General features: G+C 41.1%; 2 protein-coding genes across 5 annotated transcripts in view; both read right to left on the bottom strand.

Moving 5' to 3' along the window:
• Window positions 1-3,841, bottom strand: part of secisbp2l (SECIS binding protein 2-like) — an 8,957-nt gene extending 5,116 nt beyond the window's left edge. The window contains exon 1 of the mRNA XM_031568645.1: window positions 3,779-3,841. Within this exon, the coding sequence (XP_031424505.1) occupies window positions 3,779-3,841 (63 nt within the window). The remainder of the gene's footprint in view (window positions 1-3,778) is intronic.
• Window positions 3,842-5,371: 1,530 nt separating this feature from the next.
• On the bottom strand, window positions 5,372-17,784 carry fgf7 (fibroblast growth factor 7). Of its 4 annotated transcripts, none has more exons than XM_031569658.2 (4): window positions 17,560-17,784; window positions 12,688-13,228; window positions 7,712-7,818; window positions 5,372-7,577 (listed from the first exon to the last, which is right to left on the bottom strand). In XM_031569658.2, exons 2-4 carry the CDS (start codon window positions 12,971-12,973, stop codon window positions 7,359-7,361), a joined length of 612 nt encoding a protein of 203 aa, XP_031425518.1. In that variant the 5' UTR covers window positions 12,974-13,228; window positions 17,560-17,784; the 3' UTR covers window positions 5,372-7,358. The 4 variants fall into 4 exon arrangements, with proteins under 4 accessions (XP_031425518.1, XP_012670222.1, XP_031425519.1 ...); XM_012814768.3 differs by having other exon boundaries at window positions 12,688-13,169; XM_031569659.2 differs by lacking the exon at window positions 17,560-17,784 and adding an exon at window positions 13,743-14,161.
• Between the last annotated feature and the right edge of the window lie 315 nt (window positions 17,785-18,099).

Here is an 18,099-nt window from a genome sequence, read left to right as displayed (position 1 = left end):
ACAGCAATTTCAGACAGTTACGGACATATGCCTTGTCTCCAATGCTGATTAATAGTTTAAACTCTAATTCCTTTGCACACCATTCTAATATCTTTCCTAAATACCTAATATTATCTTTGCAGCACTCAAGGATATAGTGTTCTTCCTGCAATGTGTCTTTTCATACAATCAAAAGAGAATTTCGGTGAAATGTCAGTCATTATTTGCGACACATGCTCAAAATCATGTGATTCGAATCGGTAGCCCAGGTCTTCTGTAGTGACGCCTACCAGGAAGTCATTGCACACAGGCAGGAAGAATGGTTGTATATTATTATATGCTCTCTGAATCAGAGGGATTGCATTACTCATTGGGTACGTCATGTTTTGGTGATCTTTCAGCCAGTCTTCAAAAAAAGAAAGAATAGTCATTACATGCCTGATATTTTTGGAACATGGACTTATATTATAGAGTGGCCTCATGTTTGTTTTTTAAAGATGTAAATATTTATGGTGACGGGTCACTGGTGGTGAGAAAGGCCACAGGACATTTGTTTTTCCGATTGAAGAACAGTTGGTTTAAAAAAAAAAAAAAAAAAAACATACAAGTTATATACAAACAAAGAGGTTATATGGTTTTGCTTTGAAGTCTTCACTGAAATTAAGGTAACAATTAACATTTTTTAGACCTGAAAATCATAGTTGAAGAGGTCTTTCAAATGTGTTGAGAGAATGGGGGTTTTAATGTCTAGGTTGTGGTTAGATTATTTGACTTGTCAATAATGGCATGGTGTAACATGAAGATGGGGTTGATGGCAAATCTGATACACTCCCATTTAGATCACTATAGTGCAGTGGTAATGTCCTGGTCTTGGATCCAGAAAATGGAGGGGTACTGCTGTTCTACGGTAGAATATGGTACTTAGCCAGAACAATCATTCAAGTGAGTGTGTGATTATGTTCTATAGGCAAGTCAGGATTGTATTATCCCGGTAACTGTTTTAACCCAGCCAGTAGGCTAATTAGAACTGTAGCCTTTTATAGAAGTCTTTTTAGTGGGGCAGTTTAGCATAACAATTGTGATTTGATAAAACAATTTTCTGATCAAGTTCAAAAGTTCAAGTTCAAAGTACTTTATTGTCATTGTCACAAAGACAACAAGACAGATGAGGCAGCACCAGACAGCTAAAAAACTTTAAGTTGCTGTGCACACTAATTGCCACAGCTAAATAATAATAAATAGCAATTAATAAATAGATTAATAAATATCCCTGAGTAAAAAAGCAATGTTACAATATAAGTAAATCTCAAATTAATTATGAATTACTGTTACATAGCACACAATTTAGCTCATAGCATAATTCATCTATGTTAATTTCGCCATTGTAGGTTTCTCTATTGCTATAGCTATAACGATAACTCCAAAGATGAAAAATATCGACTAGTAGACCTGGTATTTAATGTGGACTACAAGTGACCCTAATTATGACAACTGAGATTCCCATAGCAGTAACCTTTCAGTGAGAATAGGCAGGGATACTTATATTTTCTAATTCCGTTGACATAGGGGGCAGCATACAATCAAGCATAAATGGGTTGAGTAATTAATGTGTGTAATCAAGTCATCCACAATGATTCGACCATACCTCGTAACGTTCACACGGAGCTCAGGAATTGTTCTACAGTGGAGCAAAAGACACATTTCCAGAACCAGAACCAAGAGGCAGAAGAAATGAATTTGAACTAGAAATACTGCATAGCGGTACATACTATGGCCGCCGCAGAAAGTGAGAAAATGTGAAAGAATTAAATGAAATAAGATATTTTCTGTTCCAAGAAAATAGAATGAATGCGTTCCTGCCGGCAACAATAGATTAAAAAGTGTGTTGTATATCTTAGTCTGAGTGAAAATGTAAGTTTGTGGATGTGGCAGCTGTACACTGATAGGGTGTGAGTTATGTTCTGCAGTTTGGAGACTTGTCTAGTGAATATGAGGATGAGTGTAACATCAGCATCAGCTACAGTTCCTGCCTCCTGGTTGGGCACAGCATAAGCCTCTGGCCACTTCATGAAGTAATCCGTAGCTCCAACAAAGCCATCATATACCTAATGATAAAATAAGCTTTCAGGCCATATAGGCCTATCCATGATGTCACTAAAACATAGCAACCACTTTTGTCATGTTAAATGGGATCAGGCAACATACAATGTGCAGCATACCTACTCATAAACCAATATCTGTTTGATTTTCAAGTTCAATATCATGTTCAGTTAATTCAAAATCAATTAATAATTTAAAATGAAAAAAATGCAGTACATAGTACACAGGTATATTTAAAAGTACATTTAAAGATTGGATTGATCAATTTAGATAGGTAAAGGTCTACATTATTGATCCTTAAAATAATTGCTACATAATGTGAAGAGATGTTTTGCTAGTTGGCCTCATTTCTAATGCATTTCCACATGATAAATCGCCAGTGTTCAGCGTCTTCACGTGACTGAATCAGTGGAAGCACTTAACCGTGAACACTTTTCAGAGCGGCTGTGAAGGACAGAAAGAGCCCATATTAAGCTGTAGCCTGCTTCCTGACATTCATTGCTTGTTCTCCGAAGGAAGTGGAAAAAAGGAGCGCAGTTAGGAGGGATGGAAGGGAGGCTTAAAAAAGGGGGCGAGTGGAAGGGAGAGATGTGGGGAGTAGAGCTGGATGCCTGTGGGGACGCTGCTGTTCTGTGTGGTCAGGGCCCGCATGCGATCCTTCCAGAGCGCTGTGACCCGTCGGGATGTAGTCCAGATGTGTTTTGCCTCGGTAATCTTTCTGACGTCTGGGACCAGGCCATCATACTGATGTTAATTTAGGATGAGTTTTTGTTTTAGCTTCTTTTTATGGGTTCAAGGATGCCAATTTCAGCAAAAAGCTGAACTCTAGTTGTCATCACAAGTGCTATTGTGGTGCAGAGTTGTTTGTGCATGGAGGTGGTGAAATAAACCATTACTGGAAAGTTTGTATGCTTTTTTTGAGTTATCAAGCAATAGCGGCAAAATGCTATTTGGTTGCTATATTAAGTTAACAGCTGACTTTATTGATTGGAGTCACACCATGTTACATGCAATACATCATTCGGGCCGTTTGTCTTTCCCATGGCATGTGTTCACCCCTTTATTCATTGGCACGTCAAATTACAGTTGTACACTTCACACATTGTTGGTGCATCCAATGAAGACTACACAAAAGCTCATTCCTATATGAAGCCTCTTTACAACTTGCTATTGTTGGATTGCATTGTCTGACTGGATTGTTTTTCAGCACACACAGTTCTTCAGGTCTTAAATTCCCTGTGTGATGCAACATGATTTGTTTCAGTACATCAACACCAGCTGTTACCTTGAGCAGAGAGGGAGCAGGTGCCAGGAGTTTTGCATGGTCTACTTTCTTCAGATTCTATATTTGTGCAGTGTCGTAGGGCTCCCTTACGATTTCTGTGGAGGCGCTTGCTTTTACAGCATTTTGATGAATTGCTGAAGACCACCTAACCCCCACCCCACCCCACCCCCCGCCCCACCCCACCCCCCGCTGTGAGAGAGTGGCGTGGCTGGCTGCTCCGACGTGTTGGTGGTCTGGGACTCCCTCGTCTCGCTGGATATCTATTGAGTGTGACTCTGAGGTCACTCACCCTGGGTTCCCAGGGCCGTGGAGCCGTGCGCCATCTGAGGGGGAAAGTTCACGGCCTTCGAATGTATCAAATTCAGATGCTCAGGCCCCCCTCTCGCCACATGCTGTTGGTATTAAGGGCCTCACGCTGACTTCCACTCTCTGCCTGCACAAGGCGAGCCGTCTCTGTTGTGCCCGGGCATTTCCCATGATCGCAATGAAATCCCCACTTCACAAAGATCGCGTTCCACTCAGAAAAAGCATTGAAAAGGCTGTAGCCTTTCTATTTTAAGCCTACGTGGGCCCTAAGATCGCCACTCACTGCAAGTCATTTTGTAATTAACCCAGTCATTTTTATAATGACCTTAAATGTGACTCGTTATTGACAATAATAAACAAAAACAAATGGTGCGTATGTTTTTTTACACACAAATCAAATGCTAAGGAAAGACAGTGGCTCAGTGTGCTGTGGCTCTGTAGTGCTGAGATGTACTCCTTCCTTCACATTACATGTGTTTCATTGCGATTATTGCAGATTTTTGTTGTTGTGGACACCACATTATGCTAGGGATCAACATTTAATATGTCTTTTATATCTCTCACCTCAGTCAGCTACTATGTGCCTTTTTTACCCATTGAAAGGCCCAGCTCCTGTTCATTGTTAGACTATCTCTTGTGCCTCTCAAGGAGCCACAGAACTGCACAGCCTTGAGTTCAAATGTGTTTACATTTGGAACATGTTACAAATGATCTGCTAAGACTAACTTTGCGTGACTTGGCAGAAGCTTTCACCTTGCCCAGACTTTGTTTGGGTCAGAGTTATTCCGAGGTTTTTGCTCTCTCGATTTGAGTCTCTTTATCTGTCATTCCTCTCTGGAAACAGATGTGAACCCAAACAGAAGGTAAAACTCTTCATTCAATCCGTCTCCCTGGGCTTGAGTGCGGCGCTTGGCCAGCACCGTGCTGTATGTCAGGCCTGCCTGCTGGGCTCCGACATGACAGGGCTCAAATTTCACTCAATCTAATAGAAACTTTTAAAGGAATTATGACAACATCCAGTTGTGTTGACTTTTCTCACTTGAGGGAAAGATAAAGTGCTGGTCTTCATCCAGTGATGTTAATATCCTGGCTGTGTTGAGAAAACAGATTTATGCGTATCACTTGAATCAGACTTCTTTTTCTCTTTGTCCCAGTAACAGGATATCTTTTTTTATATATCTTGTCAGGTTTTTTATCTTTTATGATTTATCTTTTAATAAGGGGAAATTTTGTATGGCTTTGACCTGTATAAACTGAAGAATAATGCGGTAAAATCCAATGGATCCGAAAGAAGATTCTGTCAAATGTTTTTATCTTGTTTCTAAATTTTGTATTAGATACAAAAGCACTTCTTAGTGCAGCTTTGGTGAGGTTGGACATGAGTTAGATCTGAAATTATTTTTGCTTCATTGCAGATTGTTTTTCTTGTACATCATGTGTATGTGATGGATTATGTACTGCTTGGCTTGGCGGATATGTACTTGGCCTATGTCCAGCGATCCTAAAACTAGCCTACACTTTCAGGACTACAGGGTTGTTGCATAGGAGTATCTAAATTAGGATGTTAAATATTTAGGATGATAATATAGTAGAATATTCCACTGGGAAAGTGTGGGAAGAAATAGGATTATTGTGACCAGTTGAGTTCAACAGCTATTAGCCTTGGACATTTGCATTTTAAAAAGAAAATGACTCGAATGGTTAAAGTTTAGATATTTTATAATAATTGTTTTAAAAAAAATATAGAATCACATCAGACTGTGTTTATTCTCTAAATGACAGCAGCAGCAAGAAAAAAAAAACATACAACTTCAAAATATCCTACTTCAACAGTTGTTATGGTGTGTTGGCAGATTATAGTTTTATTTTGCTACAGTCCAAAAGGCGAGTCTGCTAAAAGTCCGGGTTGAGATGGTTCATTGGCTGTGGCAGAATGAGGATGTGGTTCCGTTGATGTCCCAGTTTGGCTCCATGTTTGGGTCATTTGGTGTTTGTTGTGTTGAATGGCTCGACTGTACTGGGAGAGTGCCTACATTTTGGTGAGTTGTGGAGAGTCACAGCAAAACACAGTATCAAAGAATAAAACACTTCCTACAACATCCAGAATTCCACACAGTCTCTATAAATAACATAAATAACACTGAACAATGAGGAGTACCAAGAAGAATTGTTTAAAATGAGATGACTTTAGGCAGTATTTTCATGGCGTAAATACTCAATACATTTGTCTGATTCCTAATAGAAGTGAAATAGACATTGGGTCGACTCAGATTTCATATCTGTCATTTTTGAATATTTGATATATTTTTAGGTTTGAATCTTTCCAAACCCTTGCCACAACAGTATTCATTTTGCAGTCAGGGTAACTTGGATTATGTTTACGCTTATGCCTTGATCCCCAAGCCAAATGTATGTAAGTGTGATTGAGGGACTGAAACAAGTCCTTGCGTGTGTTATTCGGTTAGCTCTAACTCATCAATGGCTTAAGTTGTAGCACAGTAAAATGAGGGTATTTTAGGGTATATTATCATTTGTATGCTTTGGAATTTCCATGAAATCAGTATTGGCTAGAATATGGAATGTCTAAAACAAAGGGTTAGGAATAAAATCACCACTGAAGGAACAGCAGGCTAGAGAGCTTGGGACTAGAAGAAGCTGACAAGGAGGGTCATGGTTTGCAGAAACAGATCCGGTCTCAAGGAAAAGAACATTCACATACTCACAAAATCTGTCAAAGGGTTATTAGTTTACCAGCAGCTTTAAATGCTCGACACCGTACATTTTGACCCTAAACAGCAAGTAGGCAGTTATGGAGCAGCTATTTAATATGAATTAAACTGAAAGTATTTGATGAACTATCAGATATATGATTACATAGATTAATTTTAAACATCCAGATATTAACATAAAACATTTCATGCTATTGCTATGTGCTATTGTCAAACGGGTCCTGCTTTGAAACACACATGTCTGCAAATACTGTACAAGGCAAATCCAGCTTGCTTTCTTTAACAGTATTCCTACTAAATTACTCAAAAACAACTTGACTCATTTCAGTTTCTCAAATGTTTGTAAGTATGCTACTCAGTATGAGCTAATTGCATTTCAACATAGTAAATGCAACCCAAAAGACAAAGGAAAGTGAGCTACTTGTTACACACTGAATTGACAGTAATGTGGAATTCTGAATATATGTAAATACACAGATTAACGCTATATGCATCTCATTTCATTTATGCTTAGTATGAAATAATAGTAATAATAATAATAATATACTGTTTTGCTTTCTCTCACAATTAAAACATTGGAAAGAAGTATTTTGTAATGCCTACAGCCTTGATGTTTTGCATACTCTACAATTAATTACAATTATTTTGGCTTGCTAGCTGGTGAAAAAAATAACTTTGCATTATTTTTATGTAGGCTCTGTTATAAATGTAATAAATATTATACATTCAAAAACCTACAGAGGAAATACAATTCATGTTGTAATATGTCAATTAATATATTAAGAAGTTGGCCTTCTTTTTGTTTCCAGCAACAAAACAACAGCCAGTATGTGTTGAATGATGTCCTGTATTCTTACTAATGTTGTTCAGGATGGAAATGACGTCTGGTTATTTTTTTTTACAAACTGGAGCAGCAAAGGCTGTCTCTGAGTCCTCCTCAGCACAGGACGGTTCAGCTATCAGTCCACTTGTTTGTCGTCCTCTTTGCACTCTCTGGGTAAGAAGTGACTTGCTATGTGCTCCTTGCGTGTCTTCCGGCCTCGCAGGGGCTTCCCCCGCTGTGACAGTGCTATGAACATCTCTGTGCCGTTCGGCCTAGTCCACTTGGCTGAAGAATATGCCGTGTAGAAGTTTTCTAGGAACACCTCCTTGAAGTTGCAGCTTTCATTGTACTCTTTCTGTGGCAAAGGAAAACAATTGCAGGTGGAAACAGATGGTCAATCTAGAGCAAATGTATATTGCTGAGTAACTTTATATACGCCGGGAAACAAACACTTCACTCTTCAATAACTTTTCATAGGAAACTGTTTACCTTGCCGCGCAGCACTCCAGTCCGATTCATAGATATGTAGTACTTGCTCTTCACACCTTTGATTGCTAGCACGCCACCTTCTGAGACCGTGCGGATTTCTAGAATACCTACAACACAATTACAAAAAAAAGGGTCTTAGCCGGACCGCTTGTTGGCCCTCATGACAAAAACAGGATGGCGGTCTTTGCCGCTAATCAGCCTGCGGTACCTCTGGCTTTATGTTAAAGTTGTTAAACGGTTTGGGCGGTCATTATTGCGACCACAGCTCATGCCATTGCACATCTGGGAGGCAGATTACAGAGCGCTCTCCAGGGGGAGATGAGGGCCGTCTCCCTGTGCAGAGCTTTGCACGCGTAGACCACAGCACTGCCACGGCACTTCATGTAACACAGGGGGGGGGATTACATGTGTTGGCCTTATCGGAAAAAAAGAAATGTGGTTTACATAAGCTTATTGAAGTATGCTATCGCGTTTCAGTGCTATATTGGTCCATTTTAGTTTAAACATCAAGGACTCAGCACTGGACAGAGGTTGAAAGACCACATGATTCATAGTTATCCTAAGATAAGCTACTGTATCCAGGCTGTGTTTTCTCAGTGCACAGGTCCATTTAACCCTTCAATCTTAGAGTTAGAGGGCCTTAATATTGCTCAACGACATGGTTTATCATTATAAGCAGTATTTTAACGAGCAGTCATGGAAAATGGTACCACCTCTTTACTGGACTGTCAACAGTGATTCATTAGAGGGCATCATTGTGAAAAAGTTATGAAAAATAGTCTACATTCCTTACTTCTGGACTGCATTCATTACAGTTTGATGTTCAAGACACAGTGTGTTTCTTTATGTATTAAAAATGCCTTACAGAATGTGTCTAGGTAAGAGATTATCCACTTCCACAGCTAATGGTCCCCTCTCTATTTGCAAAAAAATTTTTTTTGTATCATTAGATCCCAGCACTCAAATGAATTTGTTGAAGTGGCCATGCACGACAGTACTTGTCCTTTCCACTTAATTCAGATGTTTTCAGCAGTATTTAACAGTGGCTTGGTGGGTTAGTCGACTACTTTAGTTGCTCATCATCTTTATTTTTCTTCTCACATGTAGCCTGTAAACTCTTATTCTGAAAGTGGCTGAAACTAGCATCTGCTAGATGACATAGTGTTTACCACTGGTGTTAGCCTCAGTAATTCTATTGTTTCTGCCAGGGTATTTTCTCATAGGTTTGCAATGCACTTCACTGTCTCTTAATGAAACAGGGCCAATGATAAAGTTTTGTTTGTATGGTGTTGCATGTCAAATGAGTCATGGTTGCTACATAATGGTTGATTATCTCACAAAACAGGGACATTTTGTCCAGATGTCTGGATGGTACATCTGAGATCACGTGGCATTCTGTCAGCGTGTCTACATCTTCTATAGTTTATTGCAGAAAGCATAAGTGTTTGATATCAGAACAGCAAACAAATAATTTTCCAATTTACTGCGTCGTTAGACATGAAGAAATTCAGATGGTGTTTATTTTTTTCTCAAAAGCTCAGCTTGTAAAGTCCAATCAAAGGGTAACATGCTAATAAAACACAGTTGCACTGCCTCACGACTCACAACACACCATCTGAAGCCTTCAAACCACACATACTGCCTGCAAAGTGATATTGTGTTTATTTTTTCTCTTCAAAGGCCCAGTGCATTTAGAGCTGGTGAACCAGTCACATGTAAACAACACCTGCATAAAGGTTACATCCCAAACTTACAGACCTGTTCATGTTTGATTCGTTGCTCTCTTTGATATAGATACCACTTCATAATCATTGTTTGCACTCAAATGCACAGGACTGTACATGTTTTGAATGTAAGCAATTGCAAGCTAGAGCATAAATGAGAGAGTTTTGCCTCACTTGATGTGAACAAATTTGAAGTTTATTCTATAACCAGTGAAGTAAAGGACACTGGCATAAACAAAACTTCTGGAAACTTGGCAGGATCCCGATTAATTTGTTGTGTCACCAGCAACTGGCATCACAGAATGCCACAGCTCTGTATCACTGCACAAATATTACATATTCATGTATCATAACAATTCCATTCCGTTTATGAATCCTAAAACCACGGCCTGTAATGAAAGTTCTATGCATGTTTATGAAATGAAATTCCTCCGACGCCACACTTTAATTTAGTCATTATTTTGTCAGTGACGCACTGATGGACGATGAGCGCTGGAGATCTGTGATACGTTCCTTCCGTCCGCGTCTGGAGACACTACGCACCTGTGGAGCTCATACCCACTTATCTCTGCCCTGAACCCCTGTCCGTCGCTCATCGGGTCTGGGGCTGTTTTTGTGTCTGCAAGCCAGGAGGCGCATTTCCCATAAATGACCACCTCCTTTTAGAAAGTGTTGATGTACGCCTCCAAACAGGCGGCCAGCAGCCGAGCCGCTTTGATGTGGCGCTCGTAAAACTGTTGTTTGCACCTCTGCTGTGTTTGCTTTGAACAGTGGAAACAATGTTGTGATCTTGGGTGATTTGCTGGACACAATTTTCTTGTCAAAGCAATTGACGGTAATCCAACAGTTAATAGATGGGGAGCTGGAGATTTTTATTTCTTTTTTTACGCCTGCGGTCTGTTCCTGAAAGCAACGTTAGAACAGTCCTTCAGAACAGTGGACACAGATAGAATACATTTCAGCCTCGACTATAAATCATTGGACATTTGTTTTAGATTTCAGGTCTGCAGTGAGCCTGCTCCCTCGAAGTCACGCAAACAAATATTCCAGTGGACCCCGATGACCCCTGGTTCCGCTGTTCACCGTTTACTACATCACGCTAGTTCTTTGAACGCACGCATTGTAATCTGAGTGTTTTTACTGAACAGCATTTTATAGAATGACCTTTGCTATTTCATTTCACTGGTATTGCGTGCTGGAGTCAACATGCTAGACATCGCCAGTGATGGATGTGTGTGAGGTAAAACAGACATATGTCACTGGCATGGCAGAATTGTCTGTGGTATTACTGTTTCAAGCAATTGCAACTGTTTAGTGTCTATGGGGAGATTCTGGCGTGCACACATGTGGGTTGCAAATGTACGGTCCAGAGTTCGCGGGGCTGCCTCGCAAGGCTTTCCTCCCCATCTTGAACACATTTACCTCTACGTCTTAGGCCAGCCTCTGGCCAAGCAAACTAATGTGTGGGTGATCCCTAATTCTGTCTTCCCCGTATAGTGGAAATCCACACTACTTTGATTTTTCTCTTGTTAAGGATGTAGGCAACCTCTGGGAAACCAAAGCTGATGCCTTATCAGACAACCACGCTGATCAAACTGCCTGCCCTTTCACGACCCTCTGTAGTATCTGCTAGGATTAGCCTGTGTGTGTGTATTTTAGATTAAGCATGTTAAAGAAAAGGATATGAAATGGAGGTTTTCACGTCTAAGTGGTTACAAGGCAAGGAAATCCTAGTCCTACCCTACCTACAGAGTTCCATGTGTTTTTCATTTAGACCACAGATAGAATGGGTTCTTCAAGAATAAAGAATCTCTATAAAAGTTGAGGTTTGAAAGATCAACTGTGCATTGTAGTACACACCTCACATACTGTATAACATTTTGTGGCAAAAACTATTTTGTGAAACTGCTAGAAACTGCATTAATGTTGGTCCCTCTTATGTTAGCCCCTACTGCAGTTTGTGAAAGCTAAAATGTTGAGCAACCATAAGCATATTGTCTAAACAAAAAAGAATGCTATTCATGTAGTTCTGACAGACAAATTGTTATTACACCACCGCATTTCAAGCGAGTCAACATTTTGTCATCAGGTTTTTCCTTTGCCTGCGTCTAGCCAGGCGTCTCTGAGCTTGTTAGTACACAAAGCCAAGGAAATATGAGTTGGAAATGAATTACATTTATACACCACACAGCTTTCCTCAGAAGTCCTTTCTAGTCCCACAAGCCTGTTTGCCTTGTGCGTGCGATTGTCTGCCACATCGGGGTGTATCAATTTTTCTGCCTCTCAACGGCATTTGTTACGCAAGCGTCTTTTCCATCCACTCCAGAGACATTCCCTGTCACGCTATAGCATTCTTGGGAACAGGCTCTTGGTGAGATATGAGGAAATGATAGCCACCTCAAAGATTCTCTTACTGGAATGTAGGGGCCTCACACACACACTGAAAAGATTACCATCTTCACTCTGCACTTATTTGACTTTCAAAAGCTTTCTGATTGGGCATTTGAATTTGAGGGTGCATGCAGTTCACTATGCGTGTATAGTTGTTCCCTCTGGTTAGCACTTAATAACTTGTGAAGTCTCAAGTCTTCATAGACAATAAATTCCATTTCATGCTATTTAACATGTATAACACTCTATACACTGAGACAATACACTACAGCAGCCCACTAGCTGGGCAGCATTGTGTATTTGTAGCTGTCCTCAGCCAGGGTGCCACAGAGAAGATGCAGGTGCCTGCATGGCAGTGGAAATAACTGCTTTATTGATGTGGAGATTTCTCTTGGAGATAGATTGGTATCGGTATTACCATCGGGTGCAGTGTTAACTGTTCTGCGTGTGTGACTTTTGAATGCCAGCGCATCATTAGTCATGACCTAGTGAGCGCTCTGGCGGTCTCTAATACACAGACTCATTTGTTTACTTCATTAGGTGCTTCGTCTCCATTGTTGAGAAAGGCTCTGCCAAGTCAGACACATGTTTTACTTTACAGCTGTCACTGTGCACTTTTAACTGAGACTCATGACCTATTAACTGTCTGATAACATTTTATGTGACACTGTCCAATAATCCCATATTGGCTTCACTTCGTCCCATGTGTTAATCCATGTGTGGTGTTCCCGCTGAACTAATCCATCAAGTCCTAGAGTAAACTGCTCTGCTGGATAGTCATGGTCACAACATAGCTCGAAATGATAAGCAGTTCTGAGCGCAGTACAGATTTCCTGGGAAGGAGAATGAAGCAACACTTACTGTAGCAGTTGGTGGGGTCTTGTGTTCCGCTGATGATGCCAGAATCATCGATGGTGAGAAACCACTGAGTTCCGCTGAAGAGTCTCCGGATCCGCACATCTCCTCCCTCCATGTAGTCATAGTTTCTGGTGTGCCGTTCATGTTTGGAACAGTTCATAATTGCAGCCAGTTGCTCTGGGGTCCTATCACTGCAAGCCAACGACACACTGCCCACTAGGATGATGATGTGCAAGTACAGTCCAAAGAGCAGATTTGGCAGGTTCCATGTCAGCATCCATATGCGCATTATAATGCAATGCTGGTGGGATTCATGAACACCATACTGAAATGTCCTCGCTGGTGTAATGTGTGGCCACGAGGTCCCTGACCTGGCGTCTCCCCCACACAACAGGGGTCCTCTGAGGGGAGGAAATATGGGGAATTCACTCGTGGGAAATTCACTCAGCGTCAAGCCAGTGTTTCTTCATTATCTCCAGGTGTTGCTGAAAAACACAATCCTGTGACATTATTTCTTGGGGTAATTTTCATGTGGATTCCAAAGCTGCAGAATACAAAAAAAAAATCACAGTTAAGCACACATAGCTTTAACAGTTTGACAACGTGACAAGCACAAAACTTACAACATTTAGGAGCTCAGTCTGCTTTTCATTCTATAGGTTACTGCCTTCTCTTGGTTCTCTCACTCTTTCCAGGCAAACCTTTCTGGAGACTTGAATGAGAAGACAAAAATTGCAGCTATAATTCAGAGAGGAGCATAATGCATGTGCCATTTTCCCTCCTCTGTGTTTTCTCTGCATGTCTAAATTAGAGCCATGCTATTATAATCACCGACATCACAGTGGTTAGCCCGACGTTGTCAAAGTACTGCCCACGTTCGTCTCCCTTGTCCTAACTGAGCAGAGTGCACCCCCCCCCCAGCAGGAGCTGTACCCACGCACTCCCATGTGTCTCTGCCTACTGCAGAGCCCAGGCTGAGGCACATCACCACCTGGGCAACCAACTCACATCCACTCAAACAGGGGCAGCATTTCCAAAGTTGTTTTAAAATAACTTACATTTATGAGGTGTCTGCCGTTAAATCAGATAGTCCTCTCTCCCAATCTGTCTCCCTAAAAGTCTCCTGGCTGTGACGGCGGTCGCTGCCTGCTGCGCAAAGCCTCTGCTGGGTCTGTGGAGTGGTGCGGTGGCTCGTGTGAACTCTGGGAGGATTGCTCCATGCATCTTCGCCCTATTGTTATGCAGTGTGCTTAGATAAATGCCTCCTGCTGACCTCACTTGAGACCAATTACGTCTCAGCCAGTCAGCTGTCACTTGGATGTTGGGCAGGAAGAGTTGGAAAAAAAGGAAAAGAAAGAGAGAAGGCCTGTTGCTTTCTGCCAGGCCCCCACCGGTCATGAGAGGGAGCCATAAACTTGAGGAATAGCTGATATTCCAGTGGTATGCACTAAGAATGTGCTCTTTGATTTGCATACAGCCTCGGCAGGGGAAGGATTGTTTGTACACCTCTTTCTAGCGAAGCCCAGCATTTTAAGACCCCTTTTCCAGGATATGGGGTCATTTCGTTAACTGTTTGTGCAAAACGTTAGCCATTTCATTTGTCTGTCAAACACGAGAGTGCTGTAGACACAACATCAAAGAATCACCCCAATCCAGTGGCTTATTTCAAATATGGTTTGAAGCCGTAAATTTCACTTGGCGGGCAACTATTGAAGGATAGAAACAGATGACATTTACAAGACAGAGGTGGTAATCTTTGTCAGGGGTCATTCTTTCTTTCACTTCTTCTTTTCACTTCTTTCATTCTTTCTCTCTGTATTTGTGTGCAGGACTACAATTTACTGTTTGACACACCTGGCCTTTCCTTGCACTCAACACTTCAAAAGTTCACATGGTACCTAATGATCGAGTCTGTTGGGGAGGGGAATAGGCTTTGCTTGAAGTGGGAGAAACTTCTGGAGTCCCGGTCTCCCTTTCATTTCTCTAACTGGTGCTTGTAAAACGCCTGATCTATTAGTTGTCACTCATTGCTGTGTTATTTTGGAGATACTTAGAGGAGCTGGGCCCTACCATCATTTCAAAAAACATTTCTCATAACACATAAAAATGTGGATAAATATTGAGTGGAAAAATACTGGAAGGTCTTGTGTCTTAAAATATTATTACCCAGATTCACTGCCACAGTTTTTGTCAGTGTTTGCCTAAATATCAGAGCTCTGAAGAATGTATACTGTATTTTTCCTGGCTGAGAAACTTACAATACACAAAGCTAATTTTACATTGTATATAAAAGCTTTTATTTATGACCAACATACTTTTCAAAGAGATAAATATTTATTGGTAGTCTTTGTTCATAAAATCGGTACGGTCATTCTTTTCATACCTTTTATGTGTGGTATATATACAATAGCCGAATAGATTTAAAAATATTACAGTAAACGTAATGGATTGATTCATGGTTGTCTGAAAGTCATCTTTATACGAAACGTATGTATGTATGTATGTATATGTTTGAAAAGCTAAGAGTATAAACTGGACAATATGCATATTTGGCTAAACTATTAAAAGATGCTGCCATTGTCTTACAGACTACATTTGAAGCTAAATTTAGAACTCGTTGATGTGAAATAAACAGTTGATTCAATATCACCCTACTTTGTCATTGGGGGATCACACCATAATCGCCCACGCCCACCACCACCACCACGCATCTGTGCCCTTTTTGGGTATTCTGCTCCAGATGGCAACCGTCATACAGGTTGTTTGAATTTATTGTTTAAATTGTTGCATGCTGCAAGCTAAATGAAAGAGAGCTTAGTGAAGAGGCCCCTGCACCACTGAAGTTTACAGTAGAGAGAGGAAGCTCACAGCCTGAGGCGGGCCGGCCGCCCCTGCGTGACTACGCCGCCGTTCCTCCCTCCCTGCCTTTCTTTTATGGCAAATTGATTATTGATGAGAGTGTGGTTGTGCCAGAAATGCATGCACATTTGTAGTCACGGCTAGCCTGTAAAAGCCTCACCTTTCCCTTTAATGGACTACCAGCGCTCGGCCGGAGTCCGTTACACCGGCACGCAGTCTGATGATTGCGATGTGACACGCAAACACGAAAGTCCATCGGAGAGCCAAGGCCAATTCCAGCAACATTTCCTTGTGGTTTTTGTGCTTATTACCCTGAATTTGGGGGTTTACTGATGTACTCTGTTTCAAGGTTGTGTTTTTTACGAGCAAAAGTAGTTTTGAGCAAGAGAACAACCTCCAGTACATGGAGGCTTCCCCATCATTGAGCTATAATTGATTGCAATGTAATGTAATTGTAAACAGTGCTTTCCTGTTCCAAGACAGATTGAAATATATTGCTAATGCTGTGCAGTGGACTTTCCCAAAAGCATGGCTTCTTCAGTTCAGTTGATCGAAGCTGGCTGCACGGATGTTTATTACTGCGTCAGTCGGGTCACTTAGATCGGAGCAAAGTGCCCTCTTCACAGAGGCCATTTGTGTAAGTGCTTACTTCAGTGTTAGCACTTTCTTAGCATGTCTGTTTATCATTGGACGTTTGTTCCCAGTTACAAAACCAGCCAGCGCTTTGGTATCAAATAGTTGGCATGATGTCTTGCAGGGGATCAAACCTGCAGTGGCAGCTGTACCTGATGTATTTTGCGACAGCTGCAAATCAGACCTTAAAGTCATTAGAACTAGATGTCCCTAGCCTCCATTTTTGTTTTGTGTTTTTGTTGTTGTTTCTTTTGAACTGAAGTGGTTGAGTAAAGTGATGGTGGTGTGTTGAGATCCTAGGGCAGTAAAAGGTGAAGACAGGGTTCAGGCAGGGTGAGACGGAGACTTTTTTTTTCTCCAAGAAAGTTTATTTGCCTATCCCATTTATTTTTTCCCCTGTAGATTTGCTATACTCTCCAATTTATTTTAAGAAAGTCACAGTCAGCGATCAATAAACACATCTTTAAACCAATGCTGAGATATAGCAGATATCAAGCTGTGGTAAAATGTGTCTACCTTGCAAGTTGATGCAACCCAGGTGTGGATAGTGTTTATATTCACTCTAGCGTATAGTTTATAAGTTAATATATGGGTCATAAAACTGACTTCACCTCTTGTCTAGAATGTACTCAGTGGAGATTGCCCTTTAATGTGTACATTGTACATACGGAACATGCTCCGACCTCCGCAAACACTTGTTTACACTGTCTCGTATTGATATGTCTGAACTTATGCCTGGTGAATGGATTGTGTTTAAGGTCAAGCTATTCTTGGGTGGTGGATTTAGTTGCTCTGTGACTGTTTGGGTTAAGCTTTTGCTTTCTAAATTCCATGATAATTGGTGAGCTCTAGGGATGGTGCTTGTGAACATACGTCGGCTCTATAAATAACCCCAGCACACATCCAAATGGAGGATCTCTTGCTTGTCTTGGCCACAGATCAGATTTTTAATTTTTCTCTGCCACAAAAGACCCATGGCTTACAACTAAATTCAACTGATATTTTGCTAATGCACAAATAGGTGTGCTTATGAAGGTAAAATATGTCGCAGTTCAGGAGAAACTCAATAATTTCAGTGTAACTGAACTGTCTACTCTATAAAGCACATTTACTACAAGGTCTTAACACTCTGGCTGATGACTTAACTTCACCAGTAAATGATACTGCCCTTTAGTCACAGCACTTGTCATATTAACTGCAGTAAAACGCATCATATCATTTTATCACATCTTGCAATGGGGAATGGCGTTCCCGGAGATATATTTGTGCCAAGTTGCAAACAAATTACTCAAGCACTCAAAACATTCATTTTTTCTTGTTTTTTCTAAAAGAAAGGCAGCTTTTCTTACCAACCGCATTGTAAAAAAGTTCCGATGTACTCACCATGTGAGAGCGTAACTCATCCAGGTTCTTGTTTTCAAGCAACAGTCGCCTCTCTAGTCAGTTGACTGGACTCTTTGGAGGAGTGCGTTGCGATATCTTTCCTTGGACATGCGGCTTCCTGGGGGACTGTCCAGTAGGCTACTGAAAGCTAACGCACTCTTTGAAGTGTCTCTTTCTTGAAGTCCTCACAAAAGTGCGTGTTGTTGCAATAAAAGGTGACAGATTGTAAAAGCTCTCCAAGAAGAGGGAGGTGTGAAGAGCTGGGGCTGGGGCCTCCGTCGCGTCCCACTGCATGGATCTGCAGCTCAGCTCTCTCCCTGGATATATGTCTCCCAGGAGCTTTTCTCTCCAAGTTTTTGGGGGCTTGCAGCACAGTATCTGTATTAAAGATGTTCAAAATCAAGCCGCTTCCTTCGTTCAGTGAAGCTGCATCCTTGCATGTGTTTAGCATTTTTGAGGGAATCGGCTTATGTGTTGGAACAAATGGGATAAATTAGTGTCAGCCATCTCACACTTAAGTATCCTTTCACTGCTTCACCC

Source organism: Clupea harengus, chromosome 6 (assembly GCF_900700415.2).
Source record: "Clupea harengus chromosome 6, Ch_v2.0.2, whole genome shotgun sequence".
NCBI lineage: Eukaryota > Metazoa > Chordata > Actinopteri > Clupeiformes > Clupeidae > Clupea > Clupea harengus.
This window is presented reverse-complemented; position numbering and strand designations above follow the sequence as displayed.

What these genes read in the sequence shown, in the direction of transcription:
- fgf7 (XM_031569658.2), bottom strand. Translation starts at nt 12,973, where the DNA reads ATGCGCATATGGATGCTGACATGGAACCTGCCAAATCTGCTCTTTGGA. An exon ending in AGACCCCACCAACTGCTACA is followed by an intron (nt 7,819 to 12,687) that starts GTAAGTGTTGCT and finishes ATTGTGTTGTAG; the next exon opens with GTATTCTAGAAATCCGCACG. An exon ending in CTGGAGTGCTGCGCGGCAAG is followed by an intron (nt 7,578 to 7,711) that starts GTAAACAGTTTC and finishes CCTTTGCCACAG; the next exon opens with AAAGAGTACAATGAAAGCTG.